This window comes from Cyprinodon tularosa, unplaced genomic scaffold, assembly GCF_016077235.1.
Source record: "Cyprinodon tularosa strain WSP-4 unplaced genomic scaffold, ASM1607723v1 ctg750, whole genome shotgun sequence".
NCBI classification, from domain to species: Eukaryota; Metazoa; Chordata; class Actinopteri; order Cyprinodontiformes; family Cyprinodontidae; genus Cyprinodon; species Cyprinodon tularosa.
Window position 1 is genome coordinate 19,665 of NW_024039508.1, and position 23,032 is coordinate 42,696.

At 35.9% G+C, this 23,032-nt stretch overlaps 1 protein-coding gene across 1 annotated transcript in view; it reads right to left on the bottom strand.

Annotated features, from left to right (window-relative positions):
- Nucleotides 1-2,708: 2,708 nt before the first annotated feature.
- The window catches only part of LOC119773224, a 38,861-nt gene continuing 18,537 nt past the window's right edge, over nt 2,709-23,032 (bottom strand). The window contains exons 2-3 of the mRNA XM_038270120.1: nt 8,320-8,473; nt 2,709-2,962 (exon numbers count right to left, since the gene is read on the bottom strand). Of these exons, the coding sequence (XP_038126048.1) occupies nt 2,724-2,962; nt 8,320-8,473 (393 nt within the window). The 3' untranslated portion in view covers nt 2,709-2,723. The remainder of the gene's footprint in view (nt 2,963-8,319; nt 8,474-23,032) is intronic.

The following is a 23,032-nucleotide window of genomic DNA, read 5'->3' on the forward strand; positions in this document are numbered from 1 at the left end:
GAAAACAAATTGTATTTGGCTGGAGGCTCTCATATCTCTCCTGCTGAGGTGTCCTTATCTTTGTGAGCTGCGACCTTCCTGTGGTGGTTGTCAGATTAATCATCATCTAAGAGGATCAGTCAAGAAACAATAAAACAAATCTCACAATTGTGGCAAAGTCAATGATGTTAAGGATTCTCTCAGGTTGTCAAGCTGTAAAAACCTAAATTAAATCAATGCATGAGTTGCAGGAGAATTCAGTTACAGGGAATGATGCGATCAGTCACACAGCAGGGCCACAATAACCAAGGGGTTTCAATCCTGCCTTGTACAAAAAAAAAAAAAAAAAAAAAGAGCTGAACTACCCAAGTTCAAGGTGAAAAAGCAATAGCGCCCCCATGTGTTTACAAATGGCTTAGACTCACAGAATTGTACTTTTTAATTTTGAGAAAACTAAATCAAATGCCAACTTTACCTACTTTTAAGTTTATGCAAAGCTATTCATTCTAAATTATGACCCTTAAAAAAACAGAAGACAACTGTTAAGCTGCTTGTGTTTTTTTTCTGGTTCTGAATGCTTACAGATCCCAGGTTAAATCCCCACATTTCACCTAAAATCCCCCCTTAAACATATGTGTGGACACACAGACATGAGCCCCGCATGCTTTGTTATTAAATTAACCTTTTCTCTAACTGATATAGAGCACGCGCGCAGGAATGACTCTCAGCCTAACGTCATTAGGCCGGCCTCTGAATCTGATTGCATCTCACTCCTCAGACAATAAGATCACGGCTGCACGCTGCCCACAAAACACAATGAAGGTCATCTTTGTCCTCTAGATGAAGAAGCCAAGGGACATGTCCAGGATGGCTCTCTGGCATTTGTGTTTAGATTTTAAGAATCTTAACCTTAAAGATGAATCCAGTTGAACAGCCAATCATAACGCAGCTGTAACTGAACGCAGGCTTTCACACACACACTGGATGAACCAGTTGGGAGCAGAAAAGGATAAGACCCATTAACCCAACAAATCCACAGGTCAGAAGCAATTTAAAAACTAAAAATAAATCAGATGATCACACAGACTGTTTTCCCCGTACTTGTTTGAAAGCACAGTGCCATCTGCTGTACACTGAGCCTTGTTTAAAAAAACGCTAAACTAATCACAAATACTTGTTATATCAGAATTAATCTCTGCTTCTCAGAATACTATTTGATATGATTTTCAGCTTTTGTCTGGATTTATTTAGAAATGATACTTGTTAGAATATTTAAGCTGTGTTGAGGAAAATTCCTCTGCTAAAATTCTTGAGGTCTTGTAAAAGAAAAACAAGATTATTAATAGATGTGTCCAGTGTCTAATGTGGGAAAATGGGGTAAAAAAAAAACAAACTGAGCAGCTGTTATGATTTGGGTTAAAAGTTTGGCTTTAGGGTTAGATTTACAACCTCAAATACAAATGCAGACAACCATGTAACTACTGGCAGAGAGAAAGAAAAACAAGCTGTCAAAATATCAGTGGGAAAAGAAAAAAGAAAGTTTGCCTCTTAATGCCAGTAAATATTTTTCCATTCTTTATTGTGAAGGCTATAAATACTTTCTGACATGTCATTTTTATTCTAATCTCAAAACAAAGCATTATATTTTTACATAATTTTACTAATGATTGCAAGATCAAGGTGCGATTGTGTTCAAGAAAATAAGATCAGGAAAAATAAGACTGATATTGTTTATTGTTGCGATATCACCAGTTGTGATTAGCTCAATCGTTTTCCCCTCCTTTACTATTCCTACAGGTTATCATCTCTGCTACTGATCTCTATAACTGTTTTGACATAAATGACAGCAAAATCCCATCAAAGTGAACAAATTTAAACTTGACCTGTACAATATAAGGAAAACATTTTATTGCTGAATATTTTGATAATATAAAAAAAGCAAATATGCAACCCGGTTAATGTCTGTTTAGGTTAATTATATCCATAGAGTGTTAAGTAGTCTGTCCAGCTACAGGAAACTAATGCATTTAATTAACTTCATCCCCATAAAAGTAGAATCTGTCTAAATCTGCTGTATTGTTTTAGCTTGTTGATAACTTTCCCAGAATATCTTAATGCTTTTCAAAGACAGGTTCTGCTGCAATAAACAACCAGCAATAATTCATTAATTGGATCTAAAATACAATTACTATGACATGCACATTCCATGTTTAACTAGCTTCAGAAAACTGATGAATATTAGTTAAAATTATGGAAAGTGTCTCAGAGTGGGGTAGTATTGAGTGGTCAGTATGACTAAAGAATTGCTGTCATTTATAATTAGTCAATTTAAAGGTATAGTGGATGTTCTTCTTCCGGGTGGATCATCAAAATTAGTGGTCCTCCTAATTGTCAGTCTTTCTGGTGATATGTTTACATAAGGCCGTCCTACGTGCTCGTTCCCATTTTCACTTACTGGTGGTGAGTCTTGTGAGTTTTGGAAAGTAAGCTTGTATGAGCGATGCAAACAGCAACTTTTAAACAGAGCGTCCACAAGTTGAAATGGACTTATGCATGCTGGAGCATGCACTTTATAGGCATTCCCTCTCAGAAGTAGGTACAGGGTTGTTCATGTGCAATTTTTTAAGCGGAGAGGTTGGGTCTTTCAGCCTGTATGTATGCATTTGTGTTAAATTCTTATATCCAGTCAAGGTAAAAACTTTGGTGATATTTAAGTCCATATAAACTACTTCTGGTTTCTGATATCACCATGTGCACCAATTAAGTAGAAGGTTCGCTATAAACAGGATATTATTTCTGATTATGTGGGGCAGAAAACCAAAGCTGGAGTATAAATAGCAATCACTCACCGTACTAGAGGTGAGCGAAGGGTCGGACTTTCCGAGGTTCAGGGATCGCATGCGGACCAGATTGGAGGTGTCAGATGACGGCTGCTGCAGCGTCTGGGTCTGTTGAAGGCTGGGAGGCAGCAACAGGTACTTTCCTGCAAAACGCCACAATCATACCAGCTGAAAAGCACATTTCATTTGGCATATTACCAATAGACAATGATTAAGTTTTACACTACAGTAAATATGAAAACTCTGGATTTATAATTAGGATTGTGTGCAAAAAAACAAAAACAAGGAAGAAATGAACATGGCTTGATTTAACTGTAATAACCTTTGTCAGGTACAAGTCAAAGGCTGCTCTGCAACATGAGAAAATCCCTGCTGTCTATTACTGCACCTGTTAGGCACTTTAACCTTCTTACAAAACAAGCAGGAAGTAAGACAGTTAAATTAGGCCAGGGGAAAGCCTATTAAAAGCTCACTTCCAACCAAACAATTACATACGCCCAGAAAAGAAATGCTCCGGTTCAAGAAGGGAAACACATCTAAAAATGTTTAATATGTTTTAATATCATTTAATCCACTTTTATTCCTTGCAGCTAGATGGCAGTAAAAGCCATTTTGTCTGCCGATCCCCCTCATTAATGCCTCTTCTAGTCATAAAGTCTCAGTAAAGTAAACAAAAATAAAAGCTTACAAACTGAAAACGTCAGCAATATGCACAGTTTTAATGCCTCAAATGATCATTTCTTATTAATCTGAACATATATTTTTTTATTGTACTGTAAGGAAAAATACAAGAAGCTGTAATTGTTTTTCCCCAAATATAAAAAACAAAAACCAAAACAAAGGAAGGGATCTGTGCTCTTAACCGCAAGAGGATGTCTCCAGTTCATTTATCCTGAGAAAAGAATCTATTTTTATCAGGTGATACGAAGGGCGGCTGTTTTAGCTTCATCGCTTGCTGACAACATTTATCAACAAACTGAATACAGGATCTGTTAAAAAGGTTTAATGGGGGTATTTTAGTCTTTTCCAAAAGCCAGAACAAACACTTGCAAGACAGTACAAGATCTGGATAAGGAAAATAAATCCAAATATTTTCAAAGCATAATACAATTTTAATACCTTTTCCTGCAAGCTGTTGAAAGGTTAAACTGCAGCCAAATCTCAACATATTGTATTTTAGCACCTCTAACAATGAAAAAAAACACCTTCTATATGAATTTATTAGAGTTTGGTTTTGTCTCTAATTGGATCTTTTTGAGTTTAATCTCTTTTCCATTCTAATTATGGTTGCAGGACAAACACAGACCCTCTTCCAGCCTTGCTCTACATACCACTAATTGTTTTCATTTTTCTATGAATTGCTCTCAGATAGTTAAGGAAGGACTGTAATTGTTTTACAGGTATTTTTTGGCTTAAGATAGGCATGTATCCGTCCAACTTGAATGGTAGGTTCTCTCGACTTTCCCGTTTTGAGGAGTGTCTGAGAAATAAATCTTTGTGACTTCATATTTACACCCCAGAGAGACAAGATGCCCTGGATCACCTCTTTTTATTTTGGTTTTTTAAAGTTCCTATTCTTTTCCAATCTAATCAACTTTTTAAAATAAAGAAATTAGAAAACTTTCCTTAAAAAGAATTTAGGAAATATGATTTTGCAAAAAAAAAAACATGAAAAAATACAGCCGCCTCCACAATCTTATTGCAACACTGGAAAAAAAGTAATGCAACCGTCTTTGGCTTTACATCATCATATTTAGCTACTTTAACACATGTTTGCATGGTAGAACATAAAACCATATATTAAAGTAACTAAACATAATAAAGTAGGTGCCAGAAATGGTTGCATATTTTTTGGGGTGAAATAGATAGAAAATTAATCATATTTGGGCTTTTTTTTTTTGGATAAGAACAGACAGCGACAAATACAGTTACCATCTAATCTTTCATGAATCTGGTTGTTTAATAAAAGATCTTTACAGAGAAATAAAACATCTAGTACAGCAAATTGGAACAAAACTCAATTAGCTGACATGAAAAGAAAAAGGAGAAGTAATCAGAGGCAGAAACTGGTAACAGCTTATAAAGACACCTTAAATATAGATGTTGCTGTAATTTGTAGTTTGCAAAGCAGTGGATAAGGCCTGGCATAAGCACAATTTGTGCAGCCAAGATTGAAAATTATAAAAAAGATTCAGTACCATGTCAATAGCATGTTAAAGCCTACACCAAATCCATGTAATACAAAAAAATCTGACTGATATTCTACCAAGAAAAAAAGCAAAATAAAATCATCAGAATTATCAGAAGATGGTAAGTTAGAAACCTTTGTCTGCTGTGTCATATTTCTGCTATCAATGCTTTAAATCCAGGAAAATTGGAGTGTGAATAAACAGGATGAGAAGGAAAAAGTGAGGCGCTTCCTTATGGGTGAATGTTTTTCCTGACAACAGGCCCTCACATCCCGGCATCGAGGAAGTGATCACAAACTACTCAACACTTGGAGAGGTGTGAATCAGCACATACGGGTATTGATGGATTTATCATAGCCATATTTTTAAAAAATTATGCATTGGAACTTTGAGTAAATTAATGCAAAAAAAATTCATTTGAAAGTATCTCCAATAAGCCTATCAATGTAACCTTATCCAAAACCCAATCACCCATAGAGGATTTTGAAGCCAATGATGTGAAATGAAAATTAAAGTCTTTTAAATACCTTTGAGGTCACAATGAGCAAAGAACAACACTTAATGTTCTTCACTTTCTGCTGAATGAATGAATAATTCAGTGCTTTAATCTATGCTCACTGTTTAGAGATCTTCCTGCTGGGTGTGTAAACTAGCTCTAGAAGAAAACATTTGTTTAGCAATACCAAAAGGAAACATCCATGCTGGCTTAAGCTTCATTTATCCATCCTTTTATCCTTTTTTGTGGCAACATACAACTAAAGGTTAATGCATTTATCCAAAGCTGCATCCATTTTATTAGTCAAAAGGTCAGCAGTGTTTTTTTAATCAACAAGGTGAAATCCTCTATATATACAGCTATAAAAATAATCCGACTTTTAAAGGCGTAAAATACACAAAGCCAGAGTTGTTCTAATTTACTGCAATAAACAAACCAAGCAGGAAGACGGAACAAAAGAGCCATTTATTGGTTTGTGTCCAAAGGGGAAATTTATTCATAAGACCAAGAAACTTTCAATCCACAGGAAGAAAGAAACTTGTGATCTGTTGGCTTTTTTCTTTTTTGTTTTTAATATTTATACTCTTTAACAATCTGACTAAGAAAATACTGACATGTTTGTGTATCTTGATTGGGGGAACTTGTTGTGTATTACTCGTATTGTTTGTGATGTCCAAGTGAGACTTAAAAAGGGTATTTTTCATCTTAGTAATCTTTTTCCAGGTTAAATTAAGGCTAAAGAAAAAATAAAATTATCGAAAAGCGTCTTAGACATTTAACAGCATGGCACAAGTAAAACTATTTTAGTTCCTTTAACTTCTGACTAAGAAAATAAAGATTCAAGACAAAATACTCCCACTTGCAGTAGAGATGCAAAGGTACAAATACCTAAACATGCAGCAAATGCAAAAAGTGCAACAAACACAAAGATGAGACTAGCAAACATACACCACCGTTCAAAAGTTTGGGGTCACAGCGAAATGTCCTTATTTTATAAGGAAAAGCACTGTACTTTTCAATGAAGATAACTTTAAACTAGTCTTAACTTTAAAATAAATACACTCTATACATTGCTAATGTGGTAAATGACTATTCTAGCTGCAAATGTCTGGTTTTTGGTGCAATATCTCCATAGGTGTATAGAGGCCCATTTCCAGCAACTATCACTCCAGTGTTCTAATGGTACAATGCTTTTGCTCATTGGCTCAGAAGGCTAATTGATGTTTAGAAAACCCTTGTGCAATCATGTTCACACATCTGAAAATAATTTAGTTTGTTGCAGATGCTACAAAACTGACTTTCCTTTGAGCAGATTGAGTTTCTGGAGCATTTGTGGGGTCAATTAAACGCTCAAAATGGCCAGAAAAAGAGAACTTTCATCTGAAACTCGACAGTCTATTCTTGTTCTTAGAAATGAAGGCTATTCCATGCGAGAAATTGCTAAGAAATTGAAGATTTCCTAGAACGGTGTGTACTACTCGTCTTCAGAGGAATATTTTAGTGTCTAATTTCATAACAGGTCCTTCAGTTAGAACAGCATGACATATTTCCCTAAATGAAATCCATTCTGAGAAGAATAGATCATATCCAATGCCATGTTCTGGAGAGGGTGTAAGTAGTTTAACCAATTCTTGATCCACTTGTGCTGAAATATCTTGAGCAAGTCACAACACTAAGCATATAAAGTGGTCAAATAAAAAAATACTTTTGATTTTTTTTTTTATAAAATAATGCTTAAAATCTTGCCTCAACTCGTTCCTGCGAATTACGCCCCTGTGAGCGGCTAGTTTTGACTGGTTCCCTGAGGTATGTGATACAGACTTCATCCTGCTGCCTTTCACTCCCAATAAACTAGCTTGTAGAGGAAAAGCAGATGGGAGGACAACGAAAAGGTTTCTAAATAAACCATTGAAATTAATAAAAAGATAAAACCTTGAATAACGCTTGTTTTACAACAAGCCTTTTTAAGAAGCAGCCCACAGGCTGAATCCGCCCTGCTCAGAACTTGAATATGGTCCTTTGAACATTTAGAAATAGGGAGACAATCCTTCCATACTGAAGCAACCATTTATCCCTTTGTCTAAGAAATGAATAAAACTGAGTGTCGTAAAGATCTAATTTATATAATCAGGTCAAAGAGCAGCTTATTACCAACAAACCTGCACTTCAGTTTAGTCAGACTCTGATTTTTACATAATGAGACTTCGTCAAAGTGTCCTTTCAGTCAAATGTCAGCTAAAGCACCGACTTCTGTTCTGGGAGCTAGAAAGTTTCCCACAACCTGCCTCTGCGGCAGCTTTTATACTCGCATCAACAGGAAAATGTTCAGCAGCTTATTGGAGAGACCTATGATTACTCTTCTCTGAAGTGGCTTGCTAGACTTGCTGAGCAAGTTTAAAGACTCTTTTCTACCTTCAACTAGGACGGCCTTGGGGTTATTTCATAATAAAGATGCTCTGACTGGTGACAAAAGTTGGTTATGTCCATAAAAATAAAAAACAACCAGGTCAAAGCAAAGTCTTTCTCTGCCTTTGATATTAACCATTACAGATCTTTTTTTCCTATGAGTAAGAGTAATTACAGTAAACATGGGCTGTACGGGAATCCACAGCATCTACATGTGCTTTGTGTTTTTAAAAACAAAGGACGTCATGCATTTGTCATCAGTAAGACAACAGTATGAGTCACAATGGTGGCATAGATTTAAAAAAAATAAAAAAACAGATCAGAAGGAAGTCCACAAAATCAATATCTGTTAGTTTCTTTTTAGCTGGTAAATCTGCTTGTAAGAGATGAATAAATACAAAGATATTACCTGTTAAACCACCACCCAGGCTTCTTCTACGAAGCTGTTTCCCATCCTCACTGAGATGCCTTTTGAATTTCAGGGCAGGCCCCAATCCGTGGGATAGCTCAGGAATACTGGACTTTCTCAGGAGTGAAGGAGGTGGATAAAGGATGTGGTCCAACTGCAGAAAATTGACACAAAATGAGAAACCACAAGGACGATGAAAAGTAAGGAAGATAGACTAAAGATTACATGTTAGAGCAAATTAAAAGGGGTTACCAGGTGTTTGCAAATAAAATATTCAAAAGAAACCAAAAACCAACTAGAGATGTCAAGAAAAAAAATAATCCTTTCTAAATTTTTTCACCGTTTTGAAACTAAAAGTATAAAAATTCTTATGTGTTTTGTACTATTTGCAGTTTTTTTCTACTTGGGAGAACAACTATATCCTTCATGTAGATTTTCTTGCAAAATAAGTGGATAATAAAAACCTTGCAAAGCCAGATATTTAAATTACATAAAGTAAATTTCCAAATGAGGGTATTTGGATTCAAAAAAATACAAATCTCTGCAATTTTCTTGCATAACAACAATGATAAACTTTAGTTATTTCATATCCAATACCGAAACAAAGAAAAAACCTCATTGTCAGAGACATCTAGTAAACAAATTCAGGAATAACAGATTACATATTGCATTCTTCCTTGTTGTCTAATGCAGGCCTATTGTCCTGTCTGAAGAGGACACGGTGGAGCTCAGACATCATAACAAAGCCCAGTGGTGAGGAAGAGGCCCTCCCTGAGAATACAAAGATACACAGAGCTGAAAGCAGTGTGTGGAAGGAAATGCCCCCTACTTCCCCCAGGGACTGATTCATGATACCAGCAGTGAGAGGAATAAATACAAGCAAACCTTTGTAGAAAGGGTAACAGTGATGTAGAACCTCACATCATTAAACAGACACCAAAACAAGCATTCATAGAACACCACACCGACCATCATTCTGCTTATATATTAAGGTAATTAAGGTACAGTCAGCAATTTGGTAAAGGCAGACCAAGTACAGTCATATTGATGTAGCTTAATGAGAAGTGACCTTTGATCATTGTTTTTAACCATTCCTCATAGAGTGGAGGTTGTTTTTTCATCCAGTGCCTTAATATAATCCGTTTTGCTGTTGAAAGAGAGAGTATTATCCACCTTCTTTCAAAGGAAGAGAAGTGTGAGTCCGGAAGTTCTGTGGTTGAACCCAAAATGGAGAGTATTTCAGAAATTATAAATCTCTTTTTTAATATAGTGAAAATTATGTCCATAATATTTTTCCACCAGTCCTGAAGAGTTGGGCAACTCCAAAGTATGTGAAAGATGGATCCACTATGTTTGTTGCATCTCTGTGGGAATCAAGTTCTATTTGTGGAGCTGTTGGGGGGTAAATGCCATGTGTAGATTATCTTAAACTGAATAAATCTGCTACCAATTTGCAATTGCAAAGAAGATTCCCAGTCGTCTTGAGATATGCCCAAAGCCGAATCCTCCGCCCAGTGTTTTTTGGGATATTATAATATATATATATATATATATATATATATATATATATATATATATATATATATACCCAAACACAGACTAAATAAGACATTTTTAATGTGAAATAAAGTTTCATATTAAAAATTTCGCTGGAACTCTTAAGGGGAAAATACACCGGAAAGGTTTACAGCGCCTGATGCAAGCGGCATAACGTAAGCGGCGCGGTTAACTAGCGTTTCTGTGGAAACAGAATTTTACACCAGATGTTAATAACCATCCTATTTGCTGCACAACTAGGATACTTATAAGGTGCAATGAGGGACAGGTGACTTTTTCAGCTGTGCACTTTTTTTGTGACTCGCTTTTACAATGTTGCTTTACCATCGCCCTCCGCTCCTATCAAATTTGCAATTAACTTCTGCAAACATCACAAAAAGCTCTCTGAGAATCACCTGTTCCTGACCTCAACCAGCCTTTGTTGTTTCCATCGTCTTTTACATTAAATTTGTTTACCTGTTCGGTTTTGGGAGCTCTGGCACAGCTCTGTGACGACTGCAGCTGTACTTCTTGTGCATTTAAAAAAAACGCCTGTAAATGAGATTGATATTCTTTTAATAATTTGATCCAATCCATTTGCAGGACACTGCTTGGTTCGTGGGACAGCAGGACAGAAGTGAAAAATAAGGGGACTATACTTCCTCAGAAAGCTGAGGACCTTTGGTGTTTGAAGCAAGATGCTACATATCTTCTATCAGCCTATTGTGGAGAGTTTGATCTCCTCTGCTGTCATCTGCTGGGGCAACAGCATCAGATCAAATGATTAAAAATAGCACAACAAGCTAATAAATAAGGGCGGCTCTGTTCTAGGAACGCCTCTGGAGATCATTTCAAAAAGAAGAATTCAACATAGAGTGAAGAAGATAATGGACAGAGAGCATCCTTTTCAGAGGATTGACAAAACAGCAGATCGTCTTCAGTCAGAAGCTTTTACAGATCTGGTGCAAGGCAGACCACTACAGAAGATCCTCACTGCCTACAGCTATCAACACCTACAACGATTGGTTAAAACATTCCTGATGAGTTACTGCAATATTTCAGCTCCTGGATTAATGAAGTGTTTGAATTCAATTAAATCAAATCAAATCTGTGGATAATAAAAATAAAAGCTTCATGACTCACAAGAGATGGACAATTTATTGCATTTGCATAAAAAATGCAATAAAAAAAAAGATAAATAATTGTCATTTTCCAATAGTGAAGGCATTAGATTTATGGTTGCATTACATTTAACCAGAGTAAGAAGCATTGTTTCTCACTCCAGCTCTTAAATTGCTTGTAATGCTGATAGAATCTGATAGAAAGGAGGAGAGAGCTGTAGCTAGAGCGCACATCCATGCATGAAATAAACCTTTTTCCATGCAGCAGTAAAGTTCTGCAACAAAGGACCCTGGACAAGAGAGCATCCAAGGGCGTGAATTAAAAAAAATAAAAAATAAATAAGAAAGAAAGAAAATCAGACTTGTTTGTTCAATGCTCTCTACACTTCAAATGTTGAACTTAGCAAGTTAATCTTTTAAATTAAATAATGAAATTAGTTCTTTCTACAAAATACAATTGAATTTGATCAATAAAGGCAGAGGTTAAATTTTTTTTTTAATTAGACCTCGTCTAAAAAAATGGATAGGATAAGACAGGATAGGACAGATTTGGTGTTCACTACAGAGGATAATCTAAAGAAAAATCACAATTTTCTTAAAATAAAAATAAAGAATTTTAATGAATCTCTGGCAAATCTATACAGTTTAGTAAGTTGTTTTTTTATTTATAAAATGTACTGTATCGTGACGCAATAAAACTGCCCAAATTCTATTTCACATTTACATATAAATTTCTAAGGTCACATATTTTGGCAGTTTTTATTACCATTGGACTATTCCAAGTGGCAATTAGTAATATCTTTGACAAAGTTTCATAAGTATACTTAAAACAAATAATTAGATAACTTTTATCTCTTGTTAAACCCATCCCAACACCATCAGTGTTAAAAGTTTAGTGTAGGACTTATAAACCCGTTATTGGGTAATAGTCAACCATATGGAGAAGTGTTTTATAGTATTAGAAATGAGAAAGACAATGCATCAAAACAGATAACATTACTATATAGATGGTAGGATAAAATAAATATATATTTTATTCAGAAATAAAGTACGTTTTCACCCGCAATGTTAGTGATCCCTTATCCTTTTGCCAATAACGATGAGCAATATTGTTTTGTCTAAAGCATGTTTTGGGTAAAACAACTGTCATGCTAAAGATTTGTCATCCTTAAATGTCAACTATAGACCATGTATGTGTGCAAAGACTCAAAGACAGGTCAAACCACTGCAATTGTCACTTCAGCTGCCAATGGGGGCAATAAACACCGTCTGCATTTCAAAATGACAGTTTTGAATAATTCAAAGACATTAAGCTGATGGCTGCAGCTTTTTAAATAGAGTCAGAATATGATTGGAGTTCAGGAACAGAGCTGACAGCCCAGACACAGTAGGTATACAGTATAAACAGTAGGCGGCTTTTGTTTATTGGTTGTGCTACGAGTTAATCTGCTCAACCGTTTCTTTCCTAGATGGATTCATGAATGGAGCTACTTTAGATTTACCTTTTCTAACATAGAAGTGATTTAAGGATCACTGCTTTTATGTTTCTTTTGTGCGTCTACTTTTGTCTTCTTGATCCCCCCGTTGACCTCGGCAGAAGGCCGCTCACACAGAGCCTGCTGGAGGTTTCTTCCTGTTAGAAGGGAGTTTGTTGTCCCCATTGTTGCAGGCATGCATGTGAGGGATTGCTGCAAAGCCTTAATCCAAGGGAGTCAGTTGAGTTTCCATGGATAGAAAACTTTTAACCAATTTGTCTTGATTGAGTAGTCTCTGTAAAGTGCCCTGAAATGACGTCTTGTGAATTGGCGCCATTTATATGTCAAATTAATTTAATTTGAAAAAGAACAAGGTAAGTTGTGGTTAATTTGTGCAACAAAGAAGCAGTTTATTTAAGAGCAATATATGTGTTTGCGAGGGACTATACTTAAAGTAGGGAGAGATTTGTATTTCACGCATCATCCTTCATTTTATTTTGCAAAACAAGAGTGCATGTCACCCATCTTCTCCTCCCAATTCAGATTCTGTTAAAAATGTTAAAAAGTAAGAATAATCTCTAGTTTAAAGCATGCTGCTGGGTAACTGCTTTCATCTTTAATGACAGACAGCTTTACTGAGAAGCACAGAGACCTGAACTTTACCAACTAGCAGAGTTTTCACTTCCAGTTTTGACAAAGGCACTGCTACCAAGAAATGACGAGAAAGTGAAAACATGCCAACTGTTTACACAAAGGGCCGCTACTTTCCCTGCAAAACAGGAAAGACAAGTCAAATCTAGCAGTGATATCCAAAAGCAAGAGAATTTAAATTTTTATCATGGAATTAACAAATTTACATTAATATTCCCAAAATTTGGAGTGAAATTTGAAATAAATGACCTGAAGTTCCCACAAAAGACCTGATGCAATTTGCTAAATATAAAGTAATGCAAATAAATAATGCTTAAAGAAATGCACCTTACGTTAGACTCTGCACTGAAGCAGTGTCTAAACAAACACCACTGCCTAACCACCAGCCAATACATAGGAAATAAACCGTGCTGGGGCAGAGAGGAGCCGTTCAGATATGTTATACAACTCAACTCTCACCTATACTTTAGAGGAAGAATTAGCTTATTTAATAACAACCTTGACTGAAGTTGCAAAACAAGCAGGATCAATCAAAGGTGCTAATGGTTCAAGGAGTGACTCATTCAATCAGCCCTGCATCACCAAGATAAAAATAAATGTCTTCCTTATCTATGGTTTGCATCAGTTGCTACAGAAAGCTGTCAGGGTTTCAATAAGCAGGGCTGCCACATGTCAAAAGAAAACTAGCAGTCTGTTTTAATGATGAAAGGAGCTTTAAATTTCCAGAAAACATACAAATGAAAGAAAGCTGAAAATAAATTTAAATTCTTCAATCAAAACTGCTTTTTAATAGATTTTTAGGGATAAACACTTAAAAACCACAGTTCATGTTAATTGAGATGTTTTTCTCTGTCTATAATAGAAAAACTGATGGGATAAAGTCTAACCCTTAGCAGCTGAAACAGAGTCACACACATGTTTAGAAATATTCAGACGATTAAAACCCCCGATTATAAGAATAGACAGCCTGTTATCTAACAGACTAAAGACACAAAAGCCAAACTCTGTAAGCAGCTTTCAGTTTTACTGCGAGACAACAGGTAATAAGCCGCACTCTTCTAAGCCAGAAAATTTAAGGAGGGTTGCTTTGAAATGCATCCCCAAACATCTGACCTTGATGTAATGAGGTCCGAGACCAGAACGACGTCCCAGGTATGCGTTTCTAGATCAGGGATCTGTATCGATTTGACTGAGACTCACATTTCTCAACATAGTTCAGTGTCTGCTCCTTTAAAAATTATTACCTTCAGTGGAGTTTCAAATAAAAACATTGATGAAGTGGCTTTTTTCTATGGCTTCAAGAAAAAAAAAAAGGAAAACTTTCATTTTTTTCTGTTTTTTTGCAAAATTATTGGTAACCTGAAAATGTTCTTCATCTTTTACTAATAATATTGAACTTCATTGATCTCACATTGGAGAAATTTACTGCTCCCATCCCCTTTGGGAGCAGTGGGCTGCCATTGCGCGGCGCCCAGCGAGCAGTTTGGGATTAAGGGTCCCAGAGTGGCCGTCTGTGGGAGCGGGACTCAAACTCAAAACCTCAGTATTCCGACATCTATGCCCTAACCATTAGGCTGCCACTCCCCACCTCCCTCCTTTACATTAAAGTTAAAAACTTCAGGATGTTTTTAATATTTTGTCCAGATGCCATTTATAGAGATAATACGTGGCTGTAACACGACAAAATGTTATAAGGTTGAAAGCACTTAAATACATTCATGAAGCTGTAAAACACCTACTTTAGCAGACAATTATGATTTTTCCCTTTTAATAATAAACACAATCGGACTTTGCTCTAGCAATTACTAGCAAATAAGACATTTTGTACAAACTGACATTTATAGATTCATCACAAACAAGCTTGTTTGTTTAAGTGTTGTGATCCTTGCACCCGCTTGCTTTTATTTTTCCCAGGGAAAGCTTCTAAAAAACAAGAGTAAAACTGTGGAGGCTGCCAAAGCTGCATGGTTTCCACTGATTTCTCCATTAGCTCAGCTGTGATTATAGACCACTCATGCCAGGCATGAATCACCCAGATAATCAGTAAACCCAGGCTTCCCACTCTATACATATCAGCATTGAAGTGGCTAATACAGCCACAATGCAGACTCGCAGCAGACTCTTATTGAAGGATATTAGTGCGATATATTTCCATTCAAAACATCTGCGTAGATTTAAGAGTGGGTGTCAGCCTTTTAAATGCCTATTTGATTACACGGAAAGCCCTGAAGTCAGCCAGGCCCAGTTCAGCCTCCACTTCCACAGCAAATAGCACACTGGTTTCAGTTTTGGCAGCAGCCGGTGGCCTTTCACCCACCATTCCTCTCTATTTGCAGCAGGGTCACACACGGCTCCTGAGAGCGGCGTCAAACACCTTTCCTCTCTCTCTCTTACTGTATCCTCCTTTGCACCCTGACCACGACTCAGTGGACAGTATCAACAAGCTTTTGTTACCAAAGCAGACAGCTAAACACAATAAAAACATAAAGGATGGTATGGTATTTGTTCACATCTGATGTTGCATAGATATATTTGAGGATAGAGAAATATTTTCTAAAATAAATTATGATAAAAGGACAGCAAGTAACTAATCCTAAGCTAAAGTATGTTATAAGATCATATGGGACGGACTTAAACAAAGTGCATAGTAGATAAGAGGATTAAAAAAAAAATGTTTTCCTTTTTTTAATCAAATAAACAAATAGTGTAATTTTCTTTGTAATCAATCCCTTAGTTGAACTCAAGTCCGTTGGATTAAGATAAATAGTTACGGAACATAACTCCTCAAATCTTGCCATATATTCTTAGCTGGAATATATGGCAGGTCTTACGTCTAGACTTGCATGGACCATTAAAAACCATTTCATAATACATTTAGGGTTATTAAAGTCTTCCCGAGTCTCAAACTAGTTTTCTATCTGGATTCCCAGCATTTGACCTCTTCTTCACAACAGCTCCAGTCAGGTAACAAGTCAAAGCAGCTGTTCTAGATGAAGAAAATCCAATAAATCCAGCATGTATCACAGTAGGGACAGTGTGCTTAGGGTCACATGTAGAACCAACAACACCACTTAGATTTATATGTAGGACTTAAAAGTTAAGATTTTATTGTCTATGACTCTCTTCTGCACATCTCTATGCCTAATAGGACTCATGACAAATTAAAATTGTGACACCTTATGGTTCTCCTTCAACAATTTGTCTCATTATACAGTCTAGATAGTTGTCCTTTAGATAGAATACCTCGCCCTAACCTGGTAAGGAGGTCAGTGAGAGGTTTGAATCACGGGACAATGTTTTATAACCTATCTTAACACTAAACCTCTTTGGTCCGTCACATAAATCTCGATAAAAAGACTAAAAGTGGAACTTCTAACATAGCAAACTGTTACAGTGTAATCGTATGATTATTTAATTCCAATTATTCAATAAGCAATGAAAGAACACATTCATGCTTGTCAGCAGTTACCTGTTTATAGGTGATGTGAATTCAGAGAGAGGTACATGACTTAATACTAAAATATTTTGCTTTAATAAGATTCAAGATAAGGATCAGGATGTGATTGGCCGCCTATTGTCACTACATGCTAGTTCAGTTCAGGCCACCACTGCATAGACAGCTGGGGTGTCAAAGATACCTTTTAAACTTTGGAATAATGATACTACAGAAAACAAAACATGTGTAACACACAAACTTGAAGCTTGTGCTTGGATTTTACCAGCTAAGATTACAGCAGCCAGATGCAAATGGTAAAATCATTGAGTGCAGAGGAGATAAACATCTTCTGTACACAACACCAACAAAAAGACAGAGCAGGAAGAGAAGCTACATTTCATCACACAGGATTACAACAAAAATTTCAATAAGTTATACATGTAGTAGTTCAAGCCAGTAAAAGCTTGCAGCACTGACACATTTTATGATCTCTGCCAAGCTCAATTCCAAGGCTGAAGAGTAAAAACAAGACATGTAGAAGCAGATTCAATGGTTTCTTCTTTTTATCCAGCTGCTTGTAAATTTCAAATAAAACTCTTTACCGAAAACTGTGTGCAGTGAGGGGTTGAGCATAAAACTGGTGTACAAATGTTTAACTTGCAGACCTCATCTTAGGGCAGAATATTGTCTGAGTTTTGAAGGCTTAGTGGTGATGGGTGGCTCATTTACTGAGATTGATGAAGGGAACTTTATAAACGGGGGAAGAAAGTGTTATTAAAACTTTCCCCGGTTGCTAAGACACAATATGCTCAGGTTTACAGTGAAACAGGAAGAAAGACCCCATATATCAAGACAAGTTACAACCACTTCCAGGCAGTGCCGTCTTGATTCACTCTCTGCCATTGTTTCTTCAAATCTTCCTTCTGAGAACAACACACATTCCCCAAAATGAATCATTTCTGGGAGAAAGCTTTCAAAAATATTTTCTCAATAACTCAGCATCCTTAAAAACAGAACACATGCCTAAAATCAGTAAGTTAACATGCTGTTTGAGTTTAATTACAAACCAGAGATGACAGAGAACTGCCTGTTGCATAATTCGGTTGTATCATGCTAGTGTTGCATTAATTTCCTCTTGAATTACAGGCAGTTTGCATTACATTTAGGAAATTACATCATAGATAAAAGAGTCTTGCTTTAATTAGCAATCACTGCCCGGTTGTTTAAGACACTTGGCCTTTGAAATGATGAACTGATAAAAGTAGATTGTCAAAAAGCATTGTGATGCAAATTAGCCAGTCCAATTAAATATGGGATTTTTGTCCAGACTGAAAGAAATGATAGGATAAGTGGGTTAATAGCGAATGTGGTTCGCAAAAAGCCATCAAGTGAATAATGCCCCTGTCACAGCATTTCATAAAGATATGCCCCCACAGATTTTTTTTTTTTTAGCTTTTATTTTTGCAGATCAGCAAACTTTAAATCAGACAAATTCTTAAAATGAATCTTTTCAGCTATTGATAGATTGTTTAGCTGAAGTCAAATCTTGGATGGAACAAAACTTTCTTCACCTTAATGAAAGTAAAACTCAAGTTATATTATTTAGTCAGAGTCTTCATACTTCTTGGTTCTTTAGCTCGGTTTTGTCAGACCTCTGCAAGGAATCTTGGTTTTACTTTTGACAGCTGTTGAAAGCTAGATAAACAAGTTAGCTCTGTTGTTAGATCAAGTTTCTATCACATCCGGATTTTAGCAAAAATGTAATCCTATTTTTGTTTTAAGGACTTTGAAGGCTTATCCATGCTTTCATTACATCCCGGTGGGATTATTGCAATTCATTACATAGAGGCATGGATAAATCACAGATGCAGCAACTTCAATTGATCCAGAACGCAGCGGCTCGGCTTCTTACAGGAAGCGTGACCATATAAGGCCTATACTGGCCCCTTTACATTGGCTGCCTGTCATTTACAGAATAGATTTTAAGATGCTTTTATTAATTTATAAAGTCTTAAATGGATTAGCGCCTCCTTATCTTAGAGACATTTTAAAATTCCAGTCTCTGTCAAGAAGTCTACGTTCAAATAATCAACTATTACTGACAGTTACTCGGACTCGACTTAAGAGTTGTCGCTTCAATTCTGTGGAACAATTCACCTCTTCAAATTAAAACTGCTCACAGCCTGGATCATTTTAAATCACTTATTAAAACTTATTTTTATTCTTCAGCTTTTAATTTAAGCAGCGTTTCACATTCTGCTTTATTAATTGGTGTCGATGTCTTTCCTGTAAAGCACTTTGGTGCAGTTTTATACCTGTTTTTAAAGTGCTATATAAATAAATTTGACATTGACATTGACATAAAGAAATAAAAAAGGGATTTTAAATTCCCAGCTAAAACAGACCTGGTATTCATAAAATTCTTGCCATCTAATGCTACGTTCAGACTGCATGTGTAAGAGGCAGCAGAAACAGCTAGTTTAAATGCAAAGACAATAGCTGGTGTGCATCAAGGCTCAGCAAAAAGTCCATTTATTTGTTATATTCATTTTGGTCACTTTGTCAGTATTTAATAACATAACTCAGGTCTCTTAAGTTATTTTTCTTTAAAACAATTCTGTTATGGTTAAAACGTTGGTTAAATAAAGATTTAATTCAAAGTCTGTGTTTGTGTTCTTTATTAAAATTAATTCATTTAGCAATATTATAAAAAGTCCAGGCAGAGCTGCACATAAAATATGGTTTCAAATCTTCTCAATAATTATCGATATCGATCAATATGCATTTTTTTTATCGATAAGCTTTTTTTCTATATTGCCCAGCCCTAATCTTATATACTGTCAGGGCAGTCTTTTTTGATCATTTCTTAATTAATAAATTAGTCAAGTAATCCAGACTTGCTTGTAAAATTAAACTCTTATTTAAAATATATACATATAATTAATCAACATTTATCTAATTGATGTTTTTTGTATCAAAAAAGGAAACCTTTAAGGTAGCATCACTATGTATACTAAACAGAGTCCTGCTAGGGTTCTAAGGCCAGTGGAGATTATATTGACAATCAAGCTAAGGATGTATAATATTGACATTTTGGCCAATATTTGTTGAGTCCACAAAACACTTTACACAAGATCTCCTGCCGTTTGATGCTCCACTATTAAGACAGTCTATCTGAACTAATCATGAATCCCACGGGGAAACAGAATGCTTGGAGTGGCTCCAACTGATAGCAGTTCTACCTATTTTTTGATTAGGTTAGTTATTGATTATATAATCACGTTAGAAACACCCCTAAAGCATTCAAATTAGAAGCGCCTTTAAAGTAATGTACATATGTTAAAGATGGGACAGGTCTGGACATTTCTTTAAGTAATCAACATAAGAGACTGTTTTTTGGTAACTTTAGTTCTTATTAAGAAATAGAATATCACTAAATTTAAAAGAAATTGGGGTAAAGTACTTCTACTAAGAACACCATGATGTTCTCCTTTTTTGGATTTGTTATTACGAATCAGTTTACTTTTATTTTGTATTTATTTTAAAAGAGTGGTTTAATAACTCATGTTAAGTAAAATTTCCCATGGCCTTCAATTGTGGACATGTTTTGCCTAAAGTATCCTTGAACTTTCTGCAAAGTTCGTGTGTCCTATTTTTTCTGAGAACTGACAGCAGCAGGGACAGCCATGTCCAGGCAGCCCTCACCCCTGTAACATCAGCCTTATCCCACCCTCCCTGAACTCCAGACCCAATCCCTCATCGCCTGCTCTCAGCTCCAACTATCCCAGTGTTTAATCAAAGGAAGAACAGCAGTGAAACATTCCAAAGTTCAAATCACAGCAAACGTGTGACTTTGGCTCTTCTTAATTAAGAACTACTTAAAGGATTCCTGATAAAATTGCTGCTGTTTGCAGAAAAAAGAAAGAAATTAAGTAAAAAAGGTTAAAATTTTGCATGGATTTTCTCTGCTTTCCCTTGAGAATTCAGTTTCCTGTGTTGACATGATCCTAAGTAAACAGCACTCCTTTCCTTCTTCAATTTCATAACATCAGCTTCATTAAGATTTGCTATCTTCAGCTTTGGAAATAATAAAGTCATGCACCATTTGTCCCACAAATCAAGTTCATTTTCCATGTAGAGGGACATTCTATACAGCAAGTCAGGCACATGTGGTAAGGATGTATATTTGGGTTTCTTACCAGTGAAAATACCTCATAAAAAGTCTAAAAACAACTTTTAGTGTTGCTTTATGGCCATGTGATCACGAGGTTTGATTATAAACAGTGATAAGAGTAGCTTCACTCCACAGCACCCCTCAGATATGTTTACAGGCTGCTTTACACTAGACTGCTGTTAAGATTTATAATATAAAGTCATGTATCCTATTTTTGAACCCAGTCATCATAATAAGCGGTGGCCATCTCTTACCTTGGTTCCATTAGAAGATAAATGTTGAGGAACGGACAAATTCCTACCAAGGGACATTTTTTCTAGACACCAACAAACTCCATCCACATCACTTTGAATACATGGCAGAAAACCAGCAATACAAGCAGAAAGCTTCCAATAGAGGACAAGGGGAAAGAGTCAAAAATCAATGAGGGATTGTGCACAGCCAGCCCCTCTTAGAAGTCAACAGAGTCTTAACCAGATTGTGTTAATCCTCTTAGTCTCAAAGTGAACATTGACACGAGATGTTCTCCTCGTCATCCTGCCTGCTTAAATAAACTAACGCTTATTGAGGGGCTCAACATACCAGCCCAAATGCTGCACAGAAACAGTTATATATTATCAAACATAAGCTACTGTTGATACACAGGCAGCCACTGATGCATTGCTTTACTGTTGACCTTCCAAATTCATGGAAACGATCCTCGCAGAGTAAAGGGTTACTGTGTGTCACAATGATGTGAAAAATCTGAGATTAGTAGGTTAAAGGTGGTAGCTGAATGTGAAAAACCATTTGAGATCGGATGGACTAAAAAGATAAAAACTAAAGAACATAATGCTAAATTTTGACATATCTTTTTATTTAAGAATGCTTCTCCTGATCAACTTTGGATTTACAGCAACACTGCTCTAAAGATTGTTGTTTTTTTTTGGACAATCTAACTAAGGATGCACTCCATTTGCTGATAAAGCATATCAATGTTTATTTTTCCCTGTTCCTACTTACAGACACTATGTAGTCTGTATGGTAAAGTCATTGAAAATAGTAGTTCAACTATCAGTTGCTGAAACTTAGGGGGGAAAAGGAAAAAAAAAAAACATTCATACAAGCAATATTTTTACTTCAGCATCTTTCCTGCAAGATTCTCATATATCAATGGGGTCCACCTGACCTGCTGGGGTTACAGGTATAATCCTCACTTGTTACTAAAACAGTGCCTTTTATACTGGTGAGGTAAAATAGTTGATGTCTGATTTTAAGTCTGATTACATGCTGATAATTTTATGCTCCCTAAATCTAATAGATCCCTGATAGGTGCTGCTGATTTTTTTCGGGCACGTTTTTGGAGCCATCATTGCTTTTTCTTCCTACATTTACATAATAAAAGAAACTTTTAGACTTTAGACTTTAAAAATGTATATATTTTATAATATATACATTTATAATATACATTTATAATTTATAATATATATTTAAATATTTATACATTTATAATTGCATCACTTTAAAAGAAAAAAAAAACACTGACTAATGAGTCAAACAAAACATAAACATTGGATGGCAGGTGGAGGGAATGGCACTGAATGCACCTTATGCTATTTCAAGGTTTGGCTGCTAAAAGCATTCATGAATCTGAATGCATGAACTTATCGGCCTATGCCAATACAAGAAAAGAAAGAAGAAAAATCATCAACTTCTACCTAAAGTATTGGTCAGCGGTTATATTGATCTACGTCTAATCAAGATCTTTTATAAAAACATCAACATGAAGTGTTCACTGGAAGCTCTGCCTCTAAAATTAAAAATAATACAATTCTAAAATTCTAAATTCATGTATATTATAAGTTTAATAAATGTATATCTGATGGCACATCACTGTTTGTTTAGTATGCAGCTGTACCAAATAAAATACTGTTTTATAGAGGTAGAATATTCAAGTTGGGGGGGGGGGGGGGGGGGGAGCACGAAATGCAAGGCTTCCTATTGCAACCTTTAAGCCGTGCCACAACAAAACACAGAAGCCTGCCTTCCATCAGTGAGCTCTAGTTTTTGGGAGGGTTGGGAAGAAAAATCACTATTTCTGCAGAAAAATCAGCTGATATCAGAGGACCACCTGTAGAACCCAATCAACCCAAACTGAGTGCATGTAAAAATCCAAACTGAAAAAAAATGTATTATGAGAAGTGATTAACCCAATTGCTGTGCGTGTTGCATTCATCATTCATATACATCTGGTAAAACTAGGTTATCGAATATCCCAACAAATCCAAAGTCATTTAAATGCAATTTCTTCTAGGTTACGGGCACAGTCATACAATGTTTA